Source organism: Cinclus cinclus, chromosome 28 (assembly GCF_963662255.1).
Source record: "Cinclus cinclus chromosome 28, bCinCin1.1, whole genome shotgun sequence".
Classification (NCBI taxonomy): Eukaryota; Metazoa; Chordata; class Aves; order Passeriformes; family Cinclidae; genus Cinclus; species Cinclus cinclus.
In genome coordinates this window covers 2,118,539-2,140,580 of record NC_085073.1, presented here as the reverse complement: position 1 = coordinate 2,140,580, position 22,042 = coordinate 2,118,539, and the positions used below count along the sequence as shown (strand labels likewise).

The window sequence follows — 22,042 nt, the reverse complement described above, 5'->3', positions numbered from 1 at the left end:
CCAGGATGGAGCTGACCTGGTCACAAACCCTGTCCCTGCTCCACAAGCTGGCAGGACGTGGCAGCAGGAGGTGGCAGCAGCAGGTGGCCCGAGGCCCATGGGTGACACTCAGCTGAGGGTTTGGGAGGTCAATGGACCCACCCCAAAAACACCCACCCCGGTCAGGCCATGCGTGTGAGTCTGGGGTTGGCTTTGTCATGAGGGGGACATCCAGGAAGGGGCAGGGAGGGCTGGGGGACATCATGCTTTGGAGAAAGTGCTTGTAGATGACGAGGGGACCCCGGGGTTGGCGCCTGGCTCCTCCTGCCAGCGGTTCATGCACCGCCGGCGGGCGTTCATGAAGAAGTTGCTGACGGTGTTGAGCTCCAGGCCCAGCTGCTGGGAGATGGTCATCTGCATCTCCTTGGACGGGCGCTTGTTCTCCTTGAAGATGGCGATCAGGGTGCGGCGCTGCAGGTCCGTGAAGACCAGGCGCTGCTTCTTGGGCTGCAGGCTCCGGTCCTTCTGCTGCTCCTGCTCCTTGCGTTTGCAAGCTGGAGACGTTCAAAAGAGAGAACAGGGCTGTTAATTTGGGCTCCCCACCCTGGCCCGCTTGCAGGTTGCCTGGCTGCCTCCTGGAATCCAGGCCCTTCCCTCCAGGAAATTCTCTGACTCGTGTCCCACCACTCCCTCCTCTTCCTCCCTGTGCCTCCTGAGTGCCTGCTGAGAAGAGACAATGACCTCTTGGGACACCAGTGTGACAAAAGACTGGGGAAAGCCCAGGAAACTCTCAGCATCTCCAGCTGATCCTGGGACTAGAGACTGAGGAAACCCTTGGACCGCTCTGCTCCCAGAGATTGGCTATTGGGATTCATCCCTGAATTCTGGGGGTTACCCATTGGCGTCCCTCAGCATGGTCTCATTCTCCTCCTCATCACCTCTGTGGATCTCCCTGGAGGACTCAGGGAACCAGTGTCACCGGTGCGTCTTGGCCACCACATCCAGCTGCCAGCTCGGAAATGCAGGGAAGAGCTGGGGACAGGGACATTATGGAAAGATCACTCTGCAGCCTTAATGCCACAGCATCAGCTTGGAAGGGCCAATCATGGATCCACCCGCTCAGGGAAGGGGTTTTCCTGCCTGAGTCACTGGAGGCTCCAGGAAATTCTGTGTCCCCTGTGTGCCTTTGCTACCAGATCCCCTGGTACATTTGTCAGCATTGAATTAAAAGCCTTCCCTACAGGTTTGGCTTGAGCCAAAGGTCAGCACAGAGGGGCTGTCACGTGGGGAAACCAGGAAAGCCCCCCTGACCCCAGCATGCTGCATGAGGGTGGAGGGGGAAGTGAGTAAAATAAATAAAGGTATTAATTTTAATTGTGGGGTGGAAGAGGTGGGACAAGGGGACCTTTGCTACAAACTATAAACTATAAAATGGTGGAGGTGGCTGATCCAGCTGCCACGGGCTGATCCCTGAAGCTGTCGAGGTTTGATCTGGGTGCTCAGGGACTTGGTTGCTTTGGACTCAACCAGAGACAGAACTGCAGGAACCTGAGATGCCACTGGCAGGGCAGGGCATGGATCTGACACTACGCGGCTCAGGACAAAGCATTTCCTCCTGGGAAGCTCAGAAAAGAGAGAGCCAGCTGTGGGCTAAAGCCTTTTCAAAGGAAGTGCTACTCTTGCCCAGGGCAGCAGCAGTTTTCAGCCTTTGGGGTTTCTTGGTTCAGATCTTCTGAAGGATTTTGCAGGGAAGGCACAGATCCCTTGAGACATTTGCTGTCTGGGTGACAGATTTCTCAGGCCCTTGCAAGAACCTCTTTGTCCTGGAGGGTCAAAGCAAGTTCCAAGCTCCAAGCACAGCCAGGAGGGGCCAGAGGCCAAGGTCGAAATGCTGCAGGGATGGGACAGCACGGGACAGGAATTTCCCTTGGGCTAAACCCCTTCCTGCTCTTCAAACACACCTCCAGAGCTGAAGGGGAGGCAGTTTGTAGCCCAGGAGGACTGGGAGGGTGTGTGGAGTATTTTCTTCCTCAGTGAAAAACAAGCAGTCTCTTCTGCCTGCAGTTCTTCAGCTGCCTCCACTACAAGCCCTCTTCACAGTCCCTTGAGCTGAGACAGAAGGATGGGATCTACCCTTTCTACCCAGAGCTAGGCAAATCTGGAGCTCACTGAAGCAGACAATTTATCCAGAAGAGATTTAGCTCTGTGTCCCAGCTGCTGGGCTTGGTCCTGGCCCTGTCCCCACGTGGTGCTGGGAGCCACCAGCTCTGCTCCCATTGGGCAAGGGACAGAAGCTGGACACAACCAACAACTCTCAGTCCAAATCAGCCACCCCTGGTAAGCCAGTGGAGAACCTTCCCCTCCCCTCCTCCCCCCCAGGCAGGTTTGGCTGCACACCACCATCCTTAGGAACAAAGGGACACTTTGAGTGAAGCCAGGGGACCCTGTCCCAGGGGTACCTTACTCAAACAACCAGCAGAGAATGTGGAAACCTACCCTATGACCATCAGATGCTTGCAAAAAGAACAAACAAAAAAAAAGCCTTTATAGAAAATTTGACGTTTTGTTTTCCCAGACATGAATTTTTAAAAAGACCCCCCCCCCAACATCCCCCCAAGCCAAACAACAAACAGAAAAATTCCCCCCACACTTGTGCCCCTTGCCCGCCCTCCCCGTGCCCTCCCTGCACGCCCAGCATGCTCAGCTCCTGCTGCATCCAAGGTGGGCTCCTCACACTCCATGCACAGGGTTTGGACAGCACTTGGAATGTCTCTCATGTCCCCATGGGACCTGTGGATGTGACCCAGCTGTCACCCTGGCAATCCAGCCTGTCCTCGTGCTCTCCTGCTACTGGCACCCATTCCTACCACGGTGCAGGACAGCCAGCCCGAGATTCAGCCTTTCAGCTTTCCAACCTCCCATTCCTTTTTTGGGAGTGATTATTACAACCCAGTCTCCCATTAATAACTCTGATCTCTGAGGCAAACATAAACCATCAGGGCCTCGCTGGTAACACTGGGCTCCTGCAGTGAAACCAGTGCCACTGCCAGGCACAGGTGACATCCCACTCCTCACCCCTAAGCCCTCTGCTATTTTGGGTTATTTTGGCCTGCGCTGCCGCTGGTGGTCGCATTTCGCATTTCCTGTGCTCGTTTGTTTATTTATTAATTTCCCTTTCTGCTGATGCAGCCCAACACCCCTCTCCCCCAGCTCAATCTAATTACAGCTCCGCACAGCAGCGATCGATGGGGACGCTGCTCAGATCTATTTACGGCAGCCATCAAACCCTCAGCGGAGGATCTTTTTCCCATTCCCCATCCCCTGGGCACTGCTTTCCCAGGCAGGCTGGTGGTGGCCATCCCCATGTCCCCACAGGCAGCCAGGGACGAGGGGCAGCCAGGGGCATGGCTCTGACTCCCACCCATATTAGCCATGGGTGAGGCATTTCCTTTGTGCTTCAAAATCCCCTTTTCCCCCAAGTTCTAAGATCCAAACAACCCAACCTTGGTTTAATGCTGTTTTTCCATCATGTCCTTCCCAGCTCTCTGTGGTCCATGGGGATGGGAACATTTCCACCCCTGCCTCTGCATCGTGTCCCCAAAGGACAGGATTTATTCCTGGGCTTGTCCTGCTCCTCCTGGGGCACAGAGGACCCTAGCAGTGCAAGGACCAAGTGTGGGAGAGATGGTTTAAGGTCTCCCATGGCTGGGGGACGCTCTGTTGGCCAATAAGGGGTTTGGCTTACCCACCCTGGAGGTCTTCTCCTCCCTCAACCCCTCCCCAGCTCATTTCACACCCTCCAAACCCAACCAAGGAGCCCAGAAGTGACGAGGAGGGGACACCGGACGCGGTGGGACTGGTTGAGCACACAGATCCCCCCACACACCAGGCAATCCTATCCCTAAGGCAGCTCCGACCGGGCTGCAGGAAAAAACCACGAGGAGCAAAGACAAGGAGGAACCTCGGGCAGGGAAAGCAGGAGGAAAGAGCTCCACAAGCAGAGGCATCCCACCCTCCTTCCCAGAGGATTCTGCCGAGGCTTTCTGCCCCCCAGGAGCCTCATGTCAGAGGGAGCGCGTTTTCCTTGACTTAACCTTGACAGCTCCGAGCAAAACATCTCCCAAATCATTTCAGAGGGGACATAATAGAGACAATCAAATGGCTGCTGCTCAGGAACTGCGATTATGCCTCGCAGCATGAACCCCGTGAAGCATTTAACTAATACCTGATGGCTTTGCAGGCTTCCACAGCCTGTCAGCCCCTGCTTTCTCTATTATACCCGCAAACCTCTGTTTTTCGGCCCCAGCGTGCTCTCCCTCTTCATTCACTTGCAATACAACCTGTAATTTTCTGCCCACTTTGCTTAAGTGCTGGTGATTTGTTGAAATCACAAAAGACAGCCAGGTGCTTTCAGAGCCCACACGGTGGCTGTAAGCAAGGTTAGGGGGAAAAAAATCTGCACAAAACCTACCAGTTTCTCTCTTTTTCTCCTTGTCAAATCATCTCCCAGGGGTGGAAGGGGACCGAGGAGCATTTATGGGCTCAGAGGGAGGTGGAGGAAGGGATGGACAGGGGGAACCTGGATGTGGTTGACCAGGTGGGGACAGGTTTCCCTGGTGCAAAGGTGGGATGAGCTGATTCCAGTGGTGGGCACGGGGTGGGAAATGGCCCTGAGCAAAGCTGGCTTCTCTCTGTTACTTCAAGACGGGCCCAGCTGGACTGCCTCAGTTTCTCCCTCTCCTTGAAGGGGCAAAGGGATCTGAAAGGAGGTTGTAGCCAGGTGGGGGGTGGTCTCTTCTCCCAAGTAACAAATGATAGAAGGAAATTACCTCAAGTTGCACCAGGGGAGGTTTAGATGGGATATTAGGGAAAATTTCTTCATGGGAAAGGTTGCCCAATGCTGGCACAGGGTGCCCAGGGAAACGGTGGAGTCACCATCCCTGGAAGTGTTCAAAAAATGTGTGGATGTGGCACCTGGGGACATGTTTTAGCAGGGAACATGGGAGTGGTGCTGTGTTGATGGTTGAACTTGATCTAAGAGGTCTTTTCCCACCTTAACAATTCCATGGCTCTGTGATATCACTCCCTTTCCCAGAAAAGGGGGCTGGGTGTTACTGGTTCAGCCCCCACCCCACTGTTCTGGAAGCTTCAGCTCTGAGCAAACACAGATGAGCCCAGAGCCTCACACAGGGTCTGAATGAACCTCATGGCATCTGCTCCCTCAGAAATGGAGCAGAGATCAGGGAACTTTATCTCCAAACTAGAAATCCTTTGGCTCACAGTGGGACTGGCCAGGTGCTGGGGCAACTGTTAGAGATTGGTCTGATTTCTATTTGCACTGCAGGAAAAGAGGCCAAAGAGATTTGTCATAAATAGGGGTCTCCAGCAGAAATTCAGATCTTCTCCAGCTGGGAGAATACAATGCTGACAGGACAGGCAGCAGTACAGAACAAAGGGAAAGTGCTCAAAAAACAAACCTCAACTTTCTTTTTGCCTTTTTTTTCCCCCTGAACCCATTTGGTTTGAAACACTGACAAACAGATGGGTGCAGGGATGTGGTGTCTACCATGCAATGACCAGAGCAGAGCCTGCCCTGCAGTGCCCATTCCTGGGATCCCCCAGACTTCAGCAGCACATGATAAAAAAAAACACCTTCTGGGCTCCAAGACTTGTGGGGAAATTTGGGTGCCGTTGTCCCACAGCATCTGAACCACTCCGTAGCAAAATAAAAGCCATCAGAGGCCATTCAGAGTCAGAGAGATGTGGTCAGGAGCTGCAGAGCCTCCCGGCCCTGCTGGGTAGGGCTGACACGGCTCAGCCGGAGCTGCCAGCCCCACAAGTGTCCCCGTGCCTCGTGTCCCCGCCTCGGTGGGGCCAGGCTTCCCCCGGTGTCCCGGGGAGGACGAGGAGAGCCCCTGGTCATTGGTATGCAGCCAGCGCTGCAGGGGGAGCCGCTTCCCCGAGCCCAGCAAATTAAATCTTCCTCTGAACGCTGCAAATGAGGAGATGAGACGAGACGAGATGAGATGAGATGAGACAAAGCGCTGCTGCCTGCATTTCCCTTCCTTTCGTTTCCCTTCCCACGCTGAGGTTTCGGTGGCTCATCCAGGGAGCAGCTCTGATCCAGCTGGACGGGGCTGCCAGGCTCTGCCAGCCACCCACACTGACCACCCCGCACATTGCCCACAGCCCAGGGGCTCCCAGGGGTTGGCATCTGGAGGGAAGGGACTGGAAAGGGAAACACAAGCTGTCCTCTGCTCGGTGGTGGTCCCATCTCTTCCTGATTTGGGTTCATCAGAGCTGCCCCATGCACAGAAGAGCCCCCAGGACACCTCATTTCCTCTCCTGCACTTCTCAAGCTTGGCCTGTTCTCTGTTCTTCCATGGGTGGCATTTTCAGTTTTCCCAGCACTGAAGCAGATGAGTTTGTCTGGTTTTAGGGCAGCTGAAGCGATACAAAGGAGCTGAGGCTGCTGCAGCTGGGCTTGGCTCCGTCCCTCCACATTTGCCCTGGTTTTATTCTTGTCCTTTCCAGGTGAGCTGTTCTGGCCCTGGTGGCAGCCACCAAACCCCTCTCGGGGACACTGAAACATTTTCACATGACTTAAAAAGGTGAGTTTGTTGTTGAAAGCATTTCCTTTCTGCAGAGATTTCATTTTTCACTTGCTTTTCCAGATACCTTTGTGAAGGCAGATCTGGAGCCCTGCTCTGCCCTCTCCATCACCCAGGGGAGCCAGGATCAGCTCACAGCTCTGCTGGGAAGCGGTTTCCCCCATTTGTCCTATCTCCTCCTTTTCCAGGCCTTTTTTTTGGACCAGGATCAGCTGCTTTCATTGTTCGGTGGAGACCACGGCCGTCGGGAGCTGCTGCCTGGGACTGGAGCAGCTGCTGCTGTGAGGCAGGGCCGGGCAGGAGCCCTGGGAGTGCTCGCGGCTGCTCGGTTCTCCTCACTCCTCTCCCGAGTCAGCACCACTTAGCGTGACGAGAGCAAATTGGTGCTAATGAAGTGCCGGAGCCCGGCAGCAGCGGCAGCGCCCGCAGGGATGGAGGGGATGAGGTGGAGGTGCGGCTGGAGAACCTCCGTCCCCTGACATAAGTTTCTCTTGGAGTCAGCGGGACTTGCTCGTGCTCAGCGTTGGTGCAAGAGCCCCAGCTACAGAATTTTTTGGGGAAAGGGGAATTTGGGGTTTGATTTGTGTCACAGTTACAGGCTGGTGTTGGGTCAGACATTAAGGAAAGGTTTTTCTTTCCCCCAAGGGTGCTGGGCACTGCCCAGGCTCCCCAGGGAATGGTCCAGGCCCCAAGGCTGCCAGAGCTCCAGGAGCGTTTGGACACCGCTCTCAGGGATGCTCAGGGTGGGATTGTTGGGGTGTCTGGGCAGGGACAGGGGCTGCACTGAATGACCCCTGTGATTTCCTTCCAACTCAGGGTATTCCAGGATTCTGCCATTCTGTGAGAACGAGGTAGGGCTGGACAAGGAGCCTGTGATGGGATCCGGGGTGGCATCCCTTTGACACACATGGCTAAGGGTCCTGTGCATTCCACTCTGTCCTTGTCCCTTCATACAGGAGAGGAGCAGCCAGGATTTCCCTTTCTCATTGGGGATTTGCACCAGCCTGTTTCTGCATCCACCTGAAACTCTGATCAAGTTCAGTGTCTATGACACGTCTTCCATCAGAGTGTGTGTTGGCCCTGAGCTGGTCTCAGAGTCCAGAGAGAGCCCAGAACCATCATCAGCCACAGAACATATGCTGGACAAAGGGAAAAAGAAGTGGAGGGGAAAAAAAACAAGAGTTTCCTGGTTAAATCTGGTACTGGGTGCATTTCTGGGTGTGAGATGGGAAGGTCCCTTGGGCTTGGCCAAGTCAGTTTTCAGTGGGCTGCTGGATTTTTTCCTCTGTGGTGCAGGGAAAACCAGGACAGTCTGTAATCCTCAGGGTGGGGTGTCCAAGGTTTGTGTCCCCAGGACCCTCTGAAAGTGGGCAGGATGATCTGCACAGGGACATCGGCTGCTCCGGGTTATCCCTGAGCTCCAGCAGCACATGGCAGGAGGGAGATCCACGCTGGACCCAAGGAACGAAGCCCCACTCCAGGAGTCGCCCTGGCTCTCCAGGCAGTTCCCAACCCTCTGGCAGTCCATGTCACACCCCGGCACCAAGGTGACCCCAAATCCCAAGTGTTCCCGCCCAGCACAGAGCCAGCACAGGAGGCAGGTGCCCAGCCTGGCAGGGTCTGGGTAATCCCAGCCCTGAGCACAGTCTGGCAGATGAACTCATGGAGAGCAGTCTTGGGGAGAAGGATTTGGGGTGCTGGTGGGGGAGAGGCTCAGCCTGCCCCGGTCATGGGCACTGACCCCAGAACCCCCCCTGTGCTGGGCTGAGCCCCCAGCGTGGGCAGAAGGGGAGAGGGGGATTCTGCCCCTCTGCCCTGCTCAGGTGAGACCCCACCTGCAGAGCTGCTCCCTGCCCTGGGGAACAGCATCAGGAGGAGGCCACGGAGATGCTCCAAGGGCTGGAGCCCCTCTGCTCTCGGGACAGGCTGGGAGAGCTGGGGGTGCTCACCTGCAGAAGAGAAGGCTCCAGGGAGAGCTGAGAGCCCCTTGCAGGGCCTGAAGGCCCTGGCACAGGGTGCCCAGAGCAGCTGTGGCTGCCCCTGGATCCCTGGCAGTGTCCAAGGCCAGGTTGGACACTGGGGCTTGGAGCAACCTGGGACAGTGGAAGGTGTCCCTGCCATGGCAGGGGTGGCACTGGATGGGCTTTAAGGTCCCTTCCAACCCAAACCTCTCTGGAACAGCGGCGGTGACAAAACCCCATTCTGCTGCTCGGCATCGCCCCTCAGGTGTGTGCCCCTCACCCCTCAGGGTGACACGGGTCCCTCCCAGCCTGAGGGTGAAGAGGGGTCACCCCCCCCACACTATTTCGGACGCTGGTCCCGCCCTGTCCCCCCCGCAGCCGGAATGGTTTCTTCCACCTCCCCCCCCCCCCCCCCCCCCCCAGCCGCTCTGGGCCGTCCCCGCCGCGCTGGCGCCCCCCTGCGGATGGCCGGGCGCGCCCCCCCCGGGGCGGACGCAGTGGTACAGCCCGTCACGCCCCCCCCCCCCTCCCGCTGCCCGATGGACCGGCCCTGGCTCCCCCCCTCACTCAGCGCCATGGTCGGTCCGGCCGCTCCTTGCACGCGGCATGGAGCGGTCCACCCGCGCCCCGAGGGGTAGACATGGAAATGGCCCGGGTGCGGGGCAGGGAAGCTCCGTGTGCCCCATCCCTGCCCATCACCTCCCCATCCCTGCCCATCGCCTCCCCATCCCTGTCCGTCCCTGCCCCACCACTGCTCCACACATATATGTCAGGGAGCAGGAAAACCACCCCAAAACCCCACACAACCACCACCCCGAGCCCCACCGGGACCCTGCTGCCCCCGGGGTGTCCCCGGCCGTCCCCCCACGCTCGTGGGGCCGCCGTGCCATGGCCGGCGCTAAGCCAGTGACTCTTAATACACCGGCCCGGCGTTATTAGTTCAGCTCCCAAGGCATTTCCCGCAGTAATTGCACTGATCTGCCAGGGATTATGCGCTGCCACCGTAACGATGGATGATGTTTTAATTTGAGCTGGGCATCTCCGGGGAGGGTAAGGCAGGACCGAGACCCCCTGAGCACCGGGGAGGATGCAGAGCCCTTTCAAAGTCCCAGTGTGGGGTGAAAGGGCTACTCAAGGGTGTTTTAGGGTGAGGGGCAGCCAGAACCTGGAGCCCGGGGGTCCATCGAGCGATGCCCTGGCTGGGAGCTGAGCCAGCTCTACAACAGGGTCCCAGCACTGGGACACCAGTGATCCCAGCTGGATGTGGCTCAGCTTCCCCTGAGTGCCTGGGGAGGGCACTTCCCACCTCCCAAATTGCTGCTGGGGGGTGGTGAATGACCACTGTCCCTACCGGCTGCTGCTCCTGGCCCCATCCCGCTGGGAAGGAAACCCACGGGAAAGGGCTCCTGCCTCCTCCCCTCCAAATACAGCAGAGAAACTCCCTCCTCAACGTTACCTTTAAAAATGACCCCCACCCCGCGCTGTTCCTTCTGGTAAAGCAGCAATTAATCACGGCAAAGATGGGATAGATTTGTAATCAGCTCCCGCCTCCCACCGCCCCCATTTCACAGCCCTGGGTGTTTTTCCTGGACCAGCCCCGCTCCCCCGCCCCATTCCGTGTGGGGATGGGGGCAGTGCAGCCCATTGATCCTGCCAGGTCGATTTTATTGAAACTCCCACGAGTGGCTTTAACTGCGTGTTGGATATTGCTGGCACATCACTTTGATGGCGACGTGACCGGCGGGAGCTCGCGGGCAGGTTTGCGGGGAGGGCTGCGGGAAGGGGGGATTCATCCCGAAAGAGCTGCCCCATTCCCTGCCCCTATTCCCTACCCGTATTCCCTGCCCCATCCCCTGCCTCATTCCCCGGGTGGGAGCTGTCCATCCCCAGGGCTTCCTCCCGAAGGTGGGACGGTGGAATGTGACAGCACAGCTCGGGGAAGGGGCTTGGAACAGGTTACAGGGAATGTTTTCCCTCGGAAAGTGTCTGGGAAAGGGGTTGGGGGTAAAGTGGATTGAGAAAGAAAGGAGAGAGTGAAGGGGGGAAAAGAGAACAGAGAGAAATGAGTCAAGAAGAAAGAGAATCAAGCAAAGGAAGAGAGAAAAGGAAGAAGAGGAAAAGGAGAAGAAGATGCAGAAGAAGAAGGGAAAAAGGGAAAAAATAAATAAGAAAAAAACCCATAAAAGAATATAAGGAAAATTAAAAGAGAAAGAGGAAATAAAAAAGATTAAGGAAAACAAATAAAAAAGGGAAAGAAAGAGGAAAAAATGGAGAAAAGGGTAAAAAAGGAAGAAAAAAAGAAAAAGAAAATGAGGAGAAGGAAGAGCAAAGAGAGGAGAGGAGGGAGCAAGGGGACCCGCCGAGTGTCACAGCTCTGCCCGAGCCCAGTGCCCAGAAGCCCCTTTGTTTCCCACCTTCCGTCCCCCTTTCCATTCCTGCCTCCTTCTTCCGGTTCTTGCACAGCAGGAGACACTGCCGGGGGGCTCTGCCAGGTGACAGTGACACTGCCAGGTGACAGTGACACCCCGGGGGGCTCTGCCAGGTGACGGTGACACTGCCGGGTGACAGTGACACCCCGGGGGGCTCTGCCAGGTGACGGTGACACTGCCAGGTGTCGGTGACACTGCCGGGGGGCTCTGCCAGGTGACGGTGACACTGCCAGGTGTCGGTGACACTGCCGGGGGGCTCTGCCAGGTGACGGTGACACTGCCGGGTGACGGTGACACTGCCAGGTGAGGGTGACACTGCCAGGTGACGGTGGCACCCCGGGGGGCTCTGCCAGGTGACAATGACACTGCCAGGTGACGGTGACACCCCGGGGGGCTCTGCCAGGTGACAGTGACACTGCCGGGTGACGGTGACACCCCGGGGGGCTCTGCCAGGTGACAGTGACACTGCCGGGTGACGGTGACACCCCGGGGGGCTCTGCCAGGTGACGGTGACACTGCCAGGTGACAATGACACTGCCAGGTGACGGTGACACTGCCGGGGGGCTACCCCCTCCCACCAGCGGCACCCCCGGGGTACCCGGGCTGGGCTGCGGAACCGGGCTTCAGGACCCCTGCAATGAATCCCTCATCCAGAAGAAGCACAAACCCTCCACAAACACCCTGGAAAAGTGTTGGGGTATGAGGCTCAGGGGGGCGTCTGAGCCCCCCAGTGCCCTAAATGTCCCAAGATTCCTTCTCCCAAGGAAGAAGAACCTGGCTCACCCCCAGTAGGACGACCACCTCGCCACAGTGACAAAAACCAGAGCAAATAAATAGTCTGGATTTTTCTTGGAGGTGTTGGAGGCAAAGGAATCACCAGTTTGGGGTGAAAAAGATTGTTATGGTTTTGGGGAGATGCTTTCAAATTTTTTTTCCAGGAAAAGTGAACCCGTTTGGAATCATCTTTCCTCAAATAAATGCCCTGATTTTGATGATGGATTTTTCAATTTCTGTTTTCTGGCTGCCCGTGTGTGTTGGCAAGTGAGCAAGTGGCTTTGGGTGGTCCAGCAGGAGTCCAGTAGAGCTCCTCTTGAAAAATCAGGGTACGGATTCACTGCCTTCCACTGGAGAAATGTCACCAAAATCCCGCAGTTTGGCCCCCAAAAGAGGATTCACGTCAGGCATTGATCCAGGTATCCATTTCCAGAGGCCCTGGGATAACTCTGAAGCTGGGCAGGACGGTGTCACCATCCCACCCTCCCCCTGCGAGTTGGGGGGCAGATGAGGAAGGGACCCCCCCCTATTCTGGGGAGGCTCTGGAAGCACAAACCCCCTTGGCATCCAGCATCACATTCCAGTTAAACTGCGCCAGGTGCTGCTCCATCCACAGAGGAAAACCCAGCGGAGATCCATCCCCCATCCAGGGCTGGAATTTATCCGGGGGGTGCCGCATCAGGACAAACAAGGAACCCTCGGAAAATGGGGAAAAAATACAGAGTAGGGCCAAACCCATGGGAAAATTGCAGGTTGGGGGATGGTGTCACTGCGTTCCCCGGCCCCGTGCCGGGGTCTGCGCTGCTGCGCAGGGGGAGCGGCTCCCCCGGAGCCGCTGAGATCTCTGTCAGCCCCTGATGCTATCGCCCGTCAGCAGCTCCCGGTGCATTTGCAATTTTATCCCTAATGGAGAGACTTCGCTCATTACCTGCTCTTTATCGGCCGGGAGGAGCGTGGCTCCCACGAAGGGAGCTCAACTCCTGCCTGAAAGGCTCCGTGGCAGCGCGGAGCCCCTCGGATTTAATAACCCGGCGCTGCCAGAGCTCTACCCCACGCTGCCAAAGCACCCTCAGCCCCCACTGCTGCCCTGGGAAACTGAGGCACGGTGGGGGGGGTGGATGCTCAGCCTCTCAGCTCACGGCCACGTCACTTCCACGTGGTGGCACTTGGTGCGGGGAAGGTTTGGGACATTTCCCAGTGGCCAAAGCCAACCTTGCCATGGCCCTCGGCTTGCCCAGCCAGCCCTGCCCGAGCTGGGAGCGCTGAGGGGACTCCTTGGGGACACCGTCACCTTGGAAGATCACTGTGGCCCGAGGTGTTTCCCCTGCCGTTGGTCCATTTGGGAGGTTTTATAGGGTCCCTGACAGCCAAACCCGATGCTTTGGTTTCCCAGCGGTGCCCTCAGAGCTGTGCCACCCACCGAGCCCCCTCGGCACACCCAACCCTGCCAGCCCAAATATTTAGGGCTCCCTGGATTCATTCCTACAGCAGGAGAGCTCTGTTCTCCAGCCTGCTTGGGAGACCAGCAGCTCCCCTTGCTGCCTGGTCCTGCTGAGCCCTGAGCCCAGCAGAACGGGCTCGGTACCCCTGGCCATGGCAGCAGCAGCAGTAGAAAAAAGCTGCAATTTGCTCTTCCAGCTTTTTTTTTTTTTTTTTTTTTTTTTTCTGTCAGGATGTCGGGATTTTCCTCCCTCCTCTGCAAGTAAGGAGAACACAGCCAGTCCCAGCCTTCCCACAGCAGCCCCTGCTTTCCCCTCCTGCTCCATACGGAGATTTTCTATTCCCTTCTCCCAGGCTGGGCAGAGCTGAGTCCCCCTCAGTCTGCCAGGGCTGACGAGGTTTCCCAAATCCCAAAGTGAATCCGAACAAGGAATATGAGCACCCCGCAGCCCTGCCCATCTCAGCCCAGCAGCCCCGCACACCCCCCATACGGGCAAGGCATTGACTTCATCACCTGGGAAACATCTTGAACGCAACTTTTCCATAAAACATAAAACACCTTGAACCCCAGCGAAAGGCTTTTAAATTGCTTCTGAACCTCCTCTCCTTGCACTGCAGAAACCACCAGTGTTTAGAGTACTGGTGCAGATCTTTAATGGAATATATATACATTGTATATATATTCCATTATACACACACACACACACACACACACACACACACATATATATATATATTTATGTATATTTGATAAATTATTAGGGACATTCTTGAAATCTTACCCATGACCATACAAACATCTCTCGATTTTAATATTGGGTCTTTATTTTTTAAATACTCTGGTCCCTCCTTCAGCACCAGATAAACCACATTGCCTCTTTGCTTCGCTATTTTTTAACACCACCAAATGTTTTAAAAATCCATTTATCCCGTCCAAGCCCGACTTGGTTTATGTCTTGCTGGATAAAGAGATCTCCCTGTATCATTCGAGGTATTAACGAGATTTTTGAATTTCCATTAAATCAGCAAATTTTGCCGCTCAGTGGCTTCAGTCCTGCACGGAGGCAGGATTAAACACACTCAGCTGCCAAAAGCTGCTGCTCGCCAGCCCCTCCTTGCCCCAGAACACTCCTGCATTACTCCCACCCGGCATACTTTCTGGATGAGGATGGATGGGCTAGAGGGGACATTTTTGGACTCGAGCTTCCCATTTGGGCCAGTTTTCAAAACCAGGGGTCGGCTCCAACCTCTCTGCGCTGCTCTTAGTGCTGTGCAGGAGTAGGGTGATGGCCAAGGGCACACCCCAGCTGGATCAGGCCATATCCCAGGTTGATGGGACACATCTTGGGTTCATCCTGGGCTCCTTTGAGCCTCAGCTTCATGCTAAACTACGGGAATTTGGACATCTCAGCTCAAATCCAATAAAGAAGCCGGGCCAGAGCCATGCGGGGAATGTGGGCGTGGGGTGAGGACAGATCAAAACTGCCCAATACCTCCATTCCTACTCAGGGTGCCAGCCTCCCTCTGCCTGCACCTTTCCAAAAGCCTCAGGAACCTCAGGAGACTCTTCCTCTGCAGCCAGTGAGGTGCTGGGGTTGGGAGGTGGAAGGTCCAGTTCTGTCAGAGCCAGAGACGCAGCAATTCCTTCAGGGAGCACGGCCCATCCTAAGGTAGCAGCATCCCAAATTGCACCCCATGGTGTGGAGCAGGATTTCTGCACCCCCACCCACCTGACAAGCCTCAGTTCTTTCAAACCAGGCTCCGATGGAGATTATTTCATTTTAAATCTTATTTTTGTGTTCGTGTTTCAACTCAGCCATTGCCACCCTGCTCCAAGCCTGCAATATCCTCACACCAGGAGCCCCCTGAGCCCACGAGGTTTCTGCAGGGATTTTTGTTTCCTTTACACCCAGGTGATGCCCAGGGTGAGGTAGGACATTCCCAAGGCAGGAAAACAGGAGCCTGGGCCCTGCCTCTGGTCTTCTCCTGCCTTCACTATCCCTCTGTTTCCTCTGTTTTTTTGGCACCAAGGAAGCTGGGCAGCAAACACAGCGATGGGAGCACAGAGCTTCCTCCTCAGCTCCTCAGTGGGGCACGGCTGCCCCCACCCCCACCCCCAGAGCCACAGGCTCCCCGGCCCTGCAGCTGCCTCTGAGCAGAAGGAGAAAATATTGGATTTGTTTTGTGAAGGGAAAATAAATAAATAAATAAATAAATAAAAAATCCAATATTCTGTCTGCGATCCCAGACTCCGTGCCTGGTTATGGCAGGAAAATGTTGTAAATCTCCCCTTTCCCCACCAGCTGGGAGAGAAAAACCCATTTTCTTTTAATATTCTTATTTTTCTCCTGGTCTAAGCCCCATCATTTTGCAGTCAGCTCTGCAATCTCTTTGTTGACCAGGGCTTAAACCTGCTCTCCCGGCTCCCCCGACCCCGGGAAGTCGCCTCGCACACCCTTCTCGGCAGCTCCCAGGCAGCGGCAATGAGATTTTAATAGATGTATTTTCAAATTAGTTCTGGGCCTTTCAAGACTTATCAGTTAAATGAGGTTTTTCAAATTGATTCAAAGGTCACTCCGAGAGTTTTCTCTTCTCTGTTATCTCTCCCTTATGGTTTCAGTGGCGATTGACAGGACAAGGAAAAAAATTATCACCCCCGTGTTTTACACCCAGAAGAAGATAAACCCAAAAAAAACCCACCCAAAATGTGAACCCAAAAATAAAAAGAGGCAGCAAGAAAAGCCCCATGTATGGCCCCCGGGGCTGGGGCGATGTGCAGAGCCCGTGGGGGATTTGGGGAGCAGCGTTTGGGGGAACAGAACCCCAGGGCCGCGGGTGGGTGGCAGCCGGCACCCCGCGGACAGGGGAGGTTGTTTCCTGGGGTTGGGGGGAAGGAACCCCATTTAATGTTTAACCTGCGGGAGGTTTATTGGCCCCTTCTGACGCGCAGATTAGGAGCAAACAGAAAAACAGCCGCGGGCGGAGCGAGGCGGCCCCGCCGCGCTGATAAGGAGGCGGCGCGGGGCGGTGCGGGGCGCGGTGCGGGGCGCGGTGCGGGGCACGGAGGTGCGGGACGAGGGGCTCAGGCAATGAGAGACACGAGGAGTGCGGGAAGCGGCACAAGGAGAGGAGCGGAGAGCGCAGCCGGGGAAGCCGGCGGTGGCTGCTCCGTGCGGGCGGCTCCGCACCGGCGGAGAAAGTCGCCTTAAATTCACGGAATCCCAGAACGGGTTGGATCGGAAGGGACCTTAAAGCTCATCTCGTTCCAACTCTATTTACGAGCTAAAAAAAAAAAAATAGCAAAGTAAAATTTTGCTTTTGTGATTTAAGAAAAAAATATTAAGAAATTCAAGTTAAAAAAAAAACTAAAAACCAAACCAAACCAAAACAACAACTAAAAAAAAAAAAAAAAAAACACCCCACCCCACACTATTTTGAGTCTGTGTTTTGGGTTTTGGGGGGTTTTTTCGCCCCTCCCAATAGGGACAAAGCTTTGCCTCCTTTCCCGAGTCTTTCTCCGACTCCCTGGGTGGGCAGCTCTCCCGGGCCGAGAGGAGCCGCTGGGAGCCGGGACCCCAAACTCTCCTTTTTGTCCATTTTACAGCGATAAAACCCATTTGCTCCCGGTCCTCCAAAAGTCCCCGCGGCTGCGGCGCCTTTTTCCCTTTGCCTGCGGCCACGCGCGGATCGAAAGCAGCGGAACCGTCCGCGCTTTTCCGCCGCTCTCCCGGGCCGGGGTCGGGGCCGCTCGGAGCCGCCCCGGTGCTCGGTGGCCGCGGGCCGGGAGGAGCCGTCGTTGGGCCAAAGTCGTTTGAAAGAAGCTGAAATTAAAACAAAACTCGTGAAAAAAAAAAATATTTTTTTTTTTCACGAGGTTTTATTCAGCGCCATTTTGTCCCCTTTTTTATCACGTCTGTGTATTAACTTGTGGTATTAATTAGTGACCTTAATTATTGGTGTTGTCAGAGCTCTCAGGTATTTGTCTCGGCTCTGCCCCGCGGTCGTGCTCTCAGTTTTGGGGTGGTTTTGGTGTTTGTGGTGAATAACGACTCTTCGTGTTGCTGTGGAGACATGTTCGGGGAAGGAATTCATAGGAGGAGAGAAAGAATTAAAAAAGAAAGGAAAAAAAGAAAGAAAGGAAGGAAAAGAAGAAAGGAAAAGAAAGAAAGAAAGAAAGGAAAAGAAGAAAGGAAAAAAGAAAGGAAAAGAAGAAAGGAAAAAAGAAAGAAAAAGAAAGTAAAAGAAAATAAGGAAATTAAAGGAAAGAAGGAAGGATGGAGAAAAAATAAAGAGAAAAGAAAGAGAAAACGAACAAGACCAAGTTTTAAAAAATTAAAACTGAAAACGAAAAAACGGGGCTGGGGGGTAAGGGGTGGAAGTGCTAATGGAAAAATAAAACGAAAGGTTGGAGAAGGAATGTAAAAGACGGAGGAACTGCCCGGCTCCGAGGACTTCCCAGGCCCCCGTCCCCTTCGGGCCAGCCGCATCCACCCGCGGGGGTGAATTCCACGCACAGCCGGGGAAAACCACGGGAGGAGGGATCCCCCGAGCGCCCCTTCGAGTTAGGCATGAAGGAAGAAGGCGAGCGGGGAGCGCCGTGGCGCAAAAGGGACACAAGGGAGTTGTCGCCCTCCCGAGAAATAATCACGAGCGGATTTCCTGGTCCTGAGCGTGGGAATAAATCCGTGGTGGGGAGGGGGCTCGCACTGGCTGGGGCGCTGGGATGGGAGCGCACCCAGAGCCACGCGAGGGACACGCGGGGTGGGAAGGCACCCACCGCCCTCCGCGGACACGCGGGGGGAAGCGCAGGAACGCAGCCACCTCGCACATCACCCCTCGGGGAAGAAGCCGATGCCTTTTCCGCCCCCAGGGCACGAGGGACCGGGGTTTAGCGGGTGGGGGGTCAGACCCGTTCAGGGACCCCCAAAAGTGTCACCGTGGGATCTCTCCGTCACCCACGGGCCCTCGCAGGCCTCGTGGGGCGGTCACGAAGTTTGAGGAGATGAATCTGGAGCGGCCTCGGGGTCTGCGGCCGCGGCTTGGGGTCGCAGAGATGAATGGCCTGAGGGGACGGGCTGGGCACCGCCAGATGCTGCCCAGATGTTTTTCCGTGGGACCCCTCCTCTTTTACGGAGCCCCTTGGGTCAAGAGGGCCGGAGGGAGCTCGGGGCGGTCGGAGCTGCAGCCCCCTCATCTCCCAGCTGAATAATTAATGGTTCATCTGCGGAGGGGGCGGCGGGACGGGGGGGACTGGGGTGGAAAGAGGAGAAAAGCAGCGAGTGCCATTTCTAGGGGCCCGGCGTGGTCATCGATCCGCGACTCACTGAGTCGGACTAATCCATCAGATGGACTCCTGCGGCCGGGCGGCCCCGGACCGGGTCCAGGACCAGGACCAGGACAAAAAAAAAAATAAAAGAAAGAAAGAAAGAAAATAAATAGGTATCGGAATAGGAATAAGAATAGAAGGAGCAGAAAGAGAAATAGGAATAGAACCACGACAGAAGCAGGAATAGGATCAGAACCAGTACCAGTCCTTGCCCCGGCCGTGCCACACGTTGAACACTTTCTTAATTTTTTTTTCCTTTTACCGGGAAGGAAAAATTCCTCTCGCTGTCCAGGTCCCTTCCCTGCTTTCCGGGGGGTGAAGGTTGCAATCATCCGGACTCCTCCAGGCCCCCAGCCCGGCGCAGCCGGAAAGGACGAGCAGATTTAACCCGAGGCCTCTGGCTGGGGATTCACCTGCATCGATCGGGGGGCTCGGGCCAGGCCCCCCCAGCGCAACCCCCTCCCCCGGATGCCGCAGCTCGGGGCAGCCGGGCCGGGGCTGAGCCCGAGGGGCTGGGGCGGACCCCAGGGCCGGGTCCGGGAGGTCGAGAGGGCGGCTGGAGAGAAACGAAAGCGGGAGCCAGCGGGGCTCGGGGCCGGAACAAAGCGGCAGGAGCGGAGGGGCAGCTCGGCCGAGCACTTCCCCGAGCCGCGTGGGGCTGGCCGGACCCGCGTGGGGAACGAGGCGCAACACGGGCGGATTCATGACAGGAGGTTGGGCTGGTGGCTGGCGGGGTTTTTTTCTGTTTTCCGTTCCCCGGAAATCTGGGGGGTTAATTCCTGTAAATAAAGGGGATATGGCGGCCCTGGCGCCGGGGCAAACGGCGCCGGGGAAGAAAAATCATTTTGGGGAGAACAAACCTCCCACGGCGGCGCGAGGGGCACAGAGGTGACAGCAGGGACAGGGACCCTCCGAGCAGGTTCGGGGACAGAGAGAGAACCCCCCGGGCCGGGACAAGGACCTCTCGAGGCGGGCCGAGAAGAGGGTTCTCCCTGAGCTTCCCCAGCTGCGGCTGCCTTTTTGTCAGCATCATCATCACGGTTATTTTTAATTATTATTACTATTATTCTTTTTGAATTATTCATTATTAATTCCAATTCTGGCCAGGCTGAAGCCCAAGCCCGCTGCTCAATTAGCCCCAACAACGGGGGCATTAAACGGCCGATCGCGGCAGTGTTTAAATCTTTATTTACCAGAACCTTGTAAAGCCAGGAACAATTTGCATTCTATTAACTGCTTTTCAATAGGGCATCGACTGGAACTAAAAGATGCCACTACCCTGCCCTAATTAAAGAGCAACTGAATTACACTAAATACATATGAGCGCTGTTCTTCCCCATAAATAACGGCGGGTCCTCGTCGCTGGCTTTGCCCGTCCCCACGGGGAGCTCGAATTTCTTAAAAAATAAATTAAAAATCACTAACGTGTGTTTTGTTCTCCACGGCTCGGCCCCGCGGAACCGAGAGCTCCGGTCGTTTCCGGGGGGAGCGGCTGCGTGCCGGGGCTGGCGGGGAGCGCCGGGCACGTCCCCGCTGGCCGCTGTCCCCTCTGTCCCACCCTCCGGCGCTTTCCCCCGCCCGCCCCCGGCACAGAAACCCCGCGTTTCTCCGGCAAAGCCTCGGCCCGGCGCTGGCCCGAGACCGCGGGGAACCTCAATCCACCTGGGAACCGGAGACACGGGGCAGGCGGGGCTCGTTCCTTCTGCCGAGGGCAGCAGGTGCCCGGACGGAGCGGAGCGCGGCCCCGGTCGTGCAGCCCCGGCGGGGTGGCCCGGAGATTCCCCTGAGCGCGGCCCCGGTACCGAGAGGCGGCGGCTGAACCTACCGCGGAGGAGTTCCAGGATACCGCCGGTGCCACGGGGCCAGTTCGGCGGCACCGAGAGGGAAATCCCCGAGGCAGGCGGACGGGCGGCGGCGAACGGGCACCTCTCTGTTCCTTCCACCCGCGATCCCGCATCTCTCGCGGGCAGCAGCAGGCCCGGGGAGGCGGGAGGTCGCCATAGGTATAACTCACCTTAAACATAAATCCCTTCCCTTTGGTCTTAAGGTAACAAACTGGGGTGGTGCCGAGCCCGGCACCAGTTTGCGATGGCAGCCCCGGAACCCCCGAGGGTTCCCACGCGTGTTCGCAGCACCCCCTGACCCACCGGCCCGAGCCGTGCCGTGCCGTGCCCTACCTGCCAGTCTGAGCGCCGACATCCTCTGAAATTCCGGCTCCTGCAACCATTTCCACATCCTGCGGAAAGTCTCCCGGCCGGACTTGAGCTTACTCCAGGGCTTGGGGTTCCGCAGCAGGTCCGAGAGGGTCCCCTGGGAGCGGCACAAGATCCTCTGCGCGAAGATGGCCTGCGGGATGCTGTACCGCTTCAGCTCGGCCGTGATCCGCTGAGCCACCTCCTTGGTGTTGATCTCCTCCACCTGCCCGGAGCCGCCGGGCTGGGAGCCGGGGCCGGGCGCCGGGCGCTCCCGTTCGCCCAGCAGCGAGGCGCCGGGCTGGCCGTGCGGGTGACCGTGCGGGTGCATCCCGTTGAGCGGCGGCATCATGGCCGAGCTGGGCGCCGCCAACCCCCGCGCCAGGTGCTCCTCGCCCCGGGACAGCATCGCGGCGTGCGAGTCGAAGCCGTTGGGCGAGAGCATCTTCTCGTTGGGCAAGTGGCCGGCGGGGCCGTAGGGGGCCAGCGGCTGCTGGGCGTTGTGGAGGCTGCCCAGCCCGTTGGGCAGCGGCGATAGGGGCTGCCCCATGGCCGGCATGTCCTTGGGGTAGTGGCTGTAGAGGTTGCCCATGGACGCCAAGCTCCGCTCGTCGCGCATGAGGGTGAAGCTGCCGCTGACGTTGCCGGCCAGGCGCTGGTGTGGGTGGTGGTGGTGGTGGTGATGGTGCGGGTGGTGGAACTTCTCCGAGACGGTGGAGATGGGCGGCAGGTGCTGCAGGGGAGTCAGCGTGGTGTAGGTGCTGCTCAGGCTCATGCCGGAGGGCGACTCGCAGGACATGCTCATGGCGGGGTGCAGCGGGGCTCCCAGGCTGTGTTCGCCACGGTAGTCGCCCCCCTCCAGGATAGAGGCCATGCCCGAGACCATGGCGGGCCGGCCGTGCGGCACCAGGTTGCGGTGCGAGCTCTGCCGCCCGTGCGCGGGGCTCAGCAGCTCGGCGGGCTGCGAGTGCGGGACGCCGTGCAGGCTGCCCAGGTTCTCCATCGCCAGCTCCATGGTGGCCGCCGGGCTCTGCCGCTGCCTCGTCCGCTCGCTCGCTGCCTTCCTCCCCCACCCCCCCCGCCGCCGCCGCCTCCTCCTCCTCCTCCACCGCCGCCCCCCCTTCCCACGCCGGCTGCCCGGATTAATTCAGACTCCGCGCCCGAGGATCGATGTCCGCGCCCCGCGGTCAGGCCGGCATGGTGCGCCCGCAGCCCGCCCTGCTCGGCGCGGAGCTGGCGCGGGGCTGTGCGCGGGGCGCGGGGTTCGGTGCGGGGCGGCTGCGGAGCCTCGGCCGGCGGCTCCCGGCTCCCGGCAGCCTCGCTCTGGCCC

The 22,042-nt window shown here is 57.3% G+C and overlaps 1 protein-coding gene across 1 annotated transcript; it reads right to left on the bottom strand.

Annotated features, from left to right (window-relative positions):
* Positions 1-240: 240 nt before the first annotated feature.
* On the bottom strand, positions 241-21,727 carry ONECUT3 (one cut homeobox 3). The gene is made up of 2 exons (XM_062510006.1): positions 20,698-21,727; positions 241-533 (listed from the first exon to the last, which is right to left on the bottom strand). Exons 1-2 carry the CDS (start codon positions 21,725-21,727, stop codon positions 241-243), a joined length of 1,323 nt encoding a protein of 440 aa, XP_062365990.1.
* Positions 21,728-22,042: the final 315 nt, after the last annotated feature.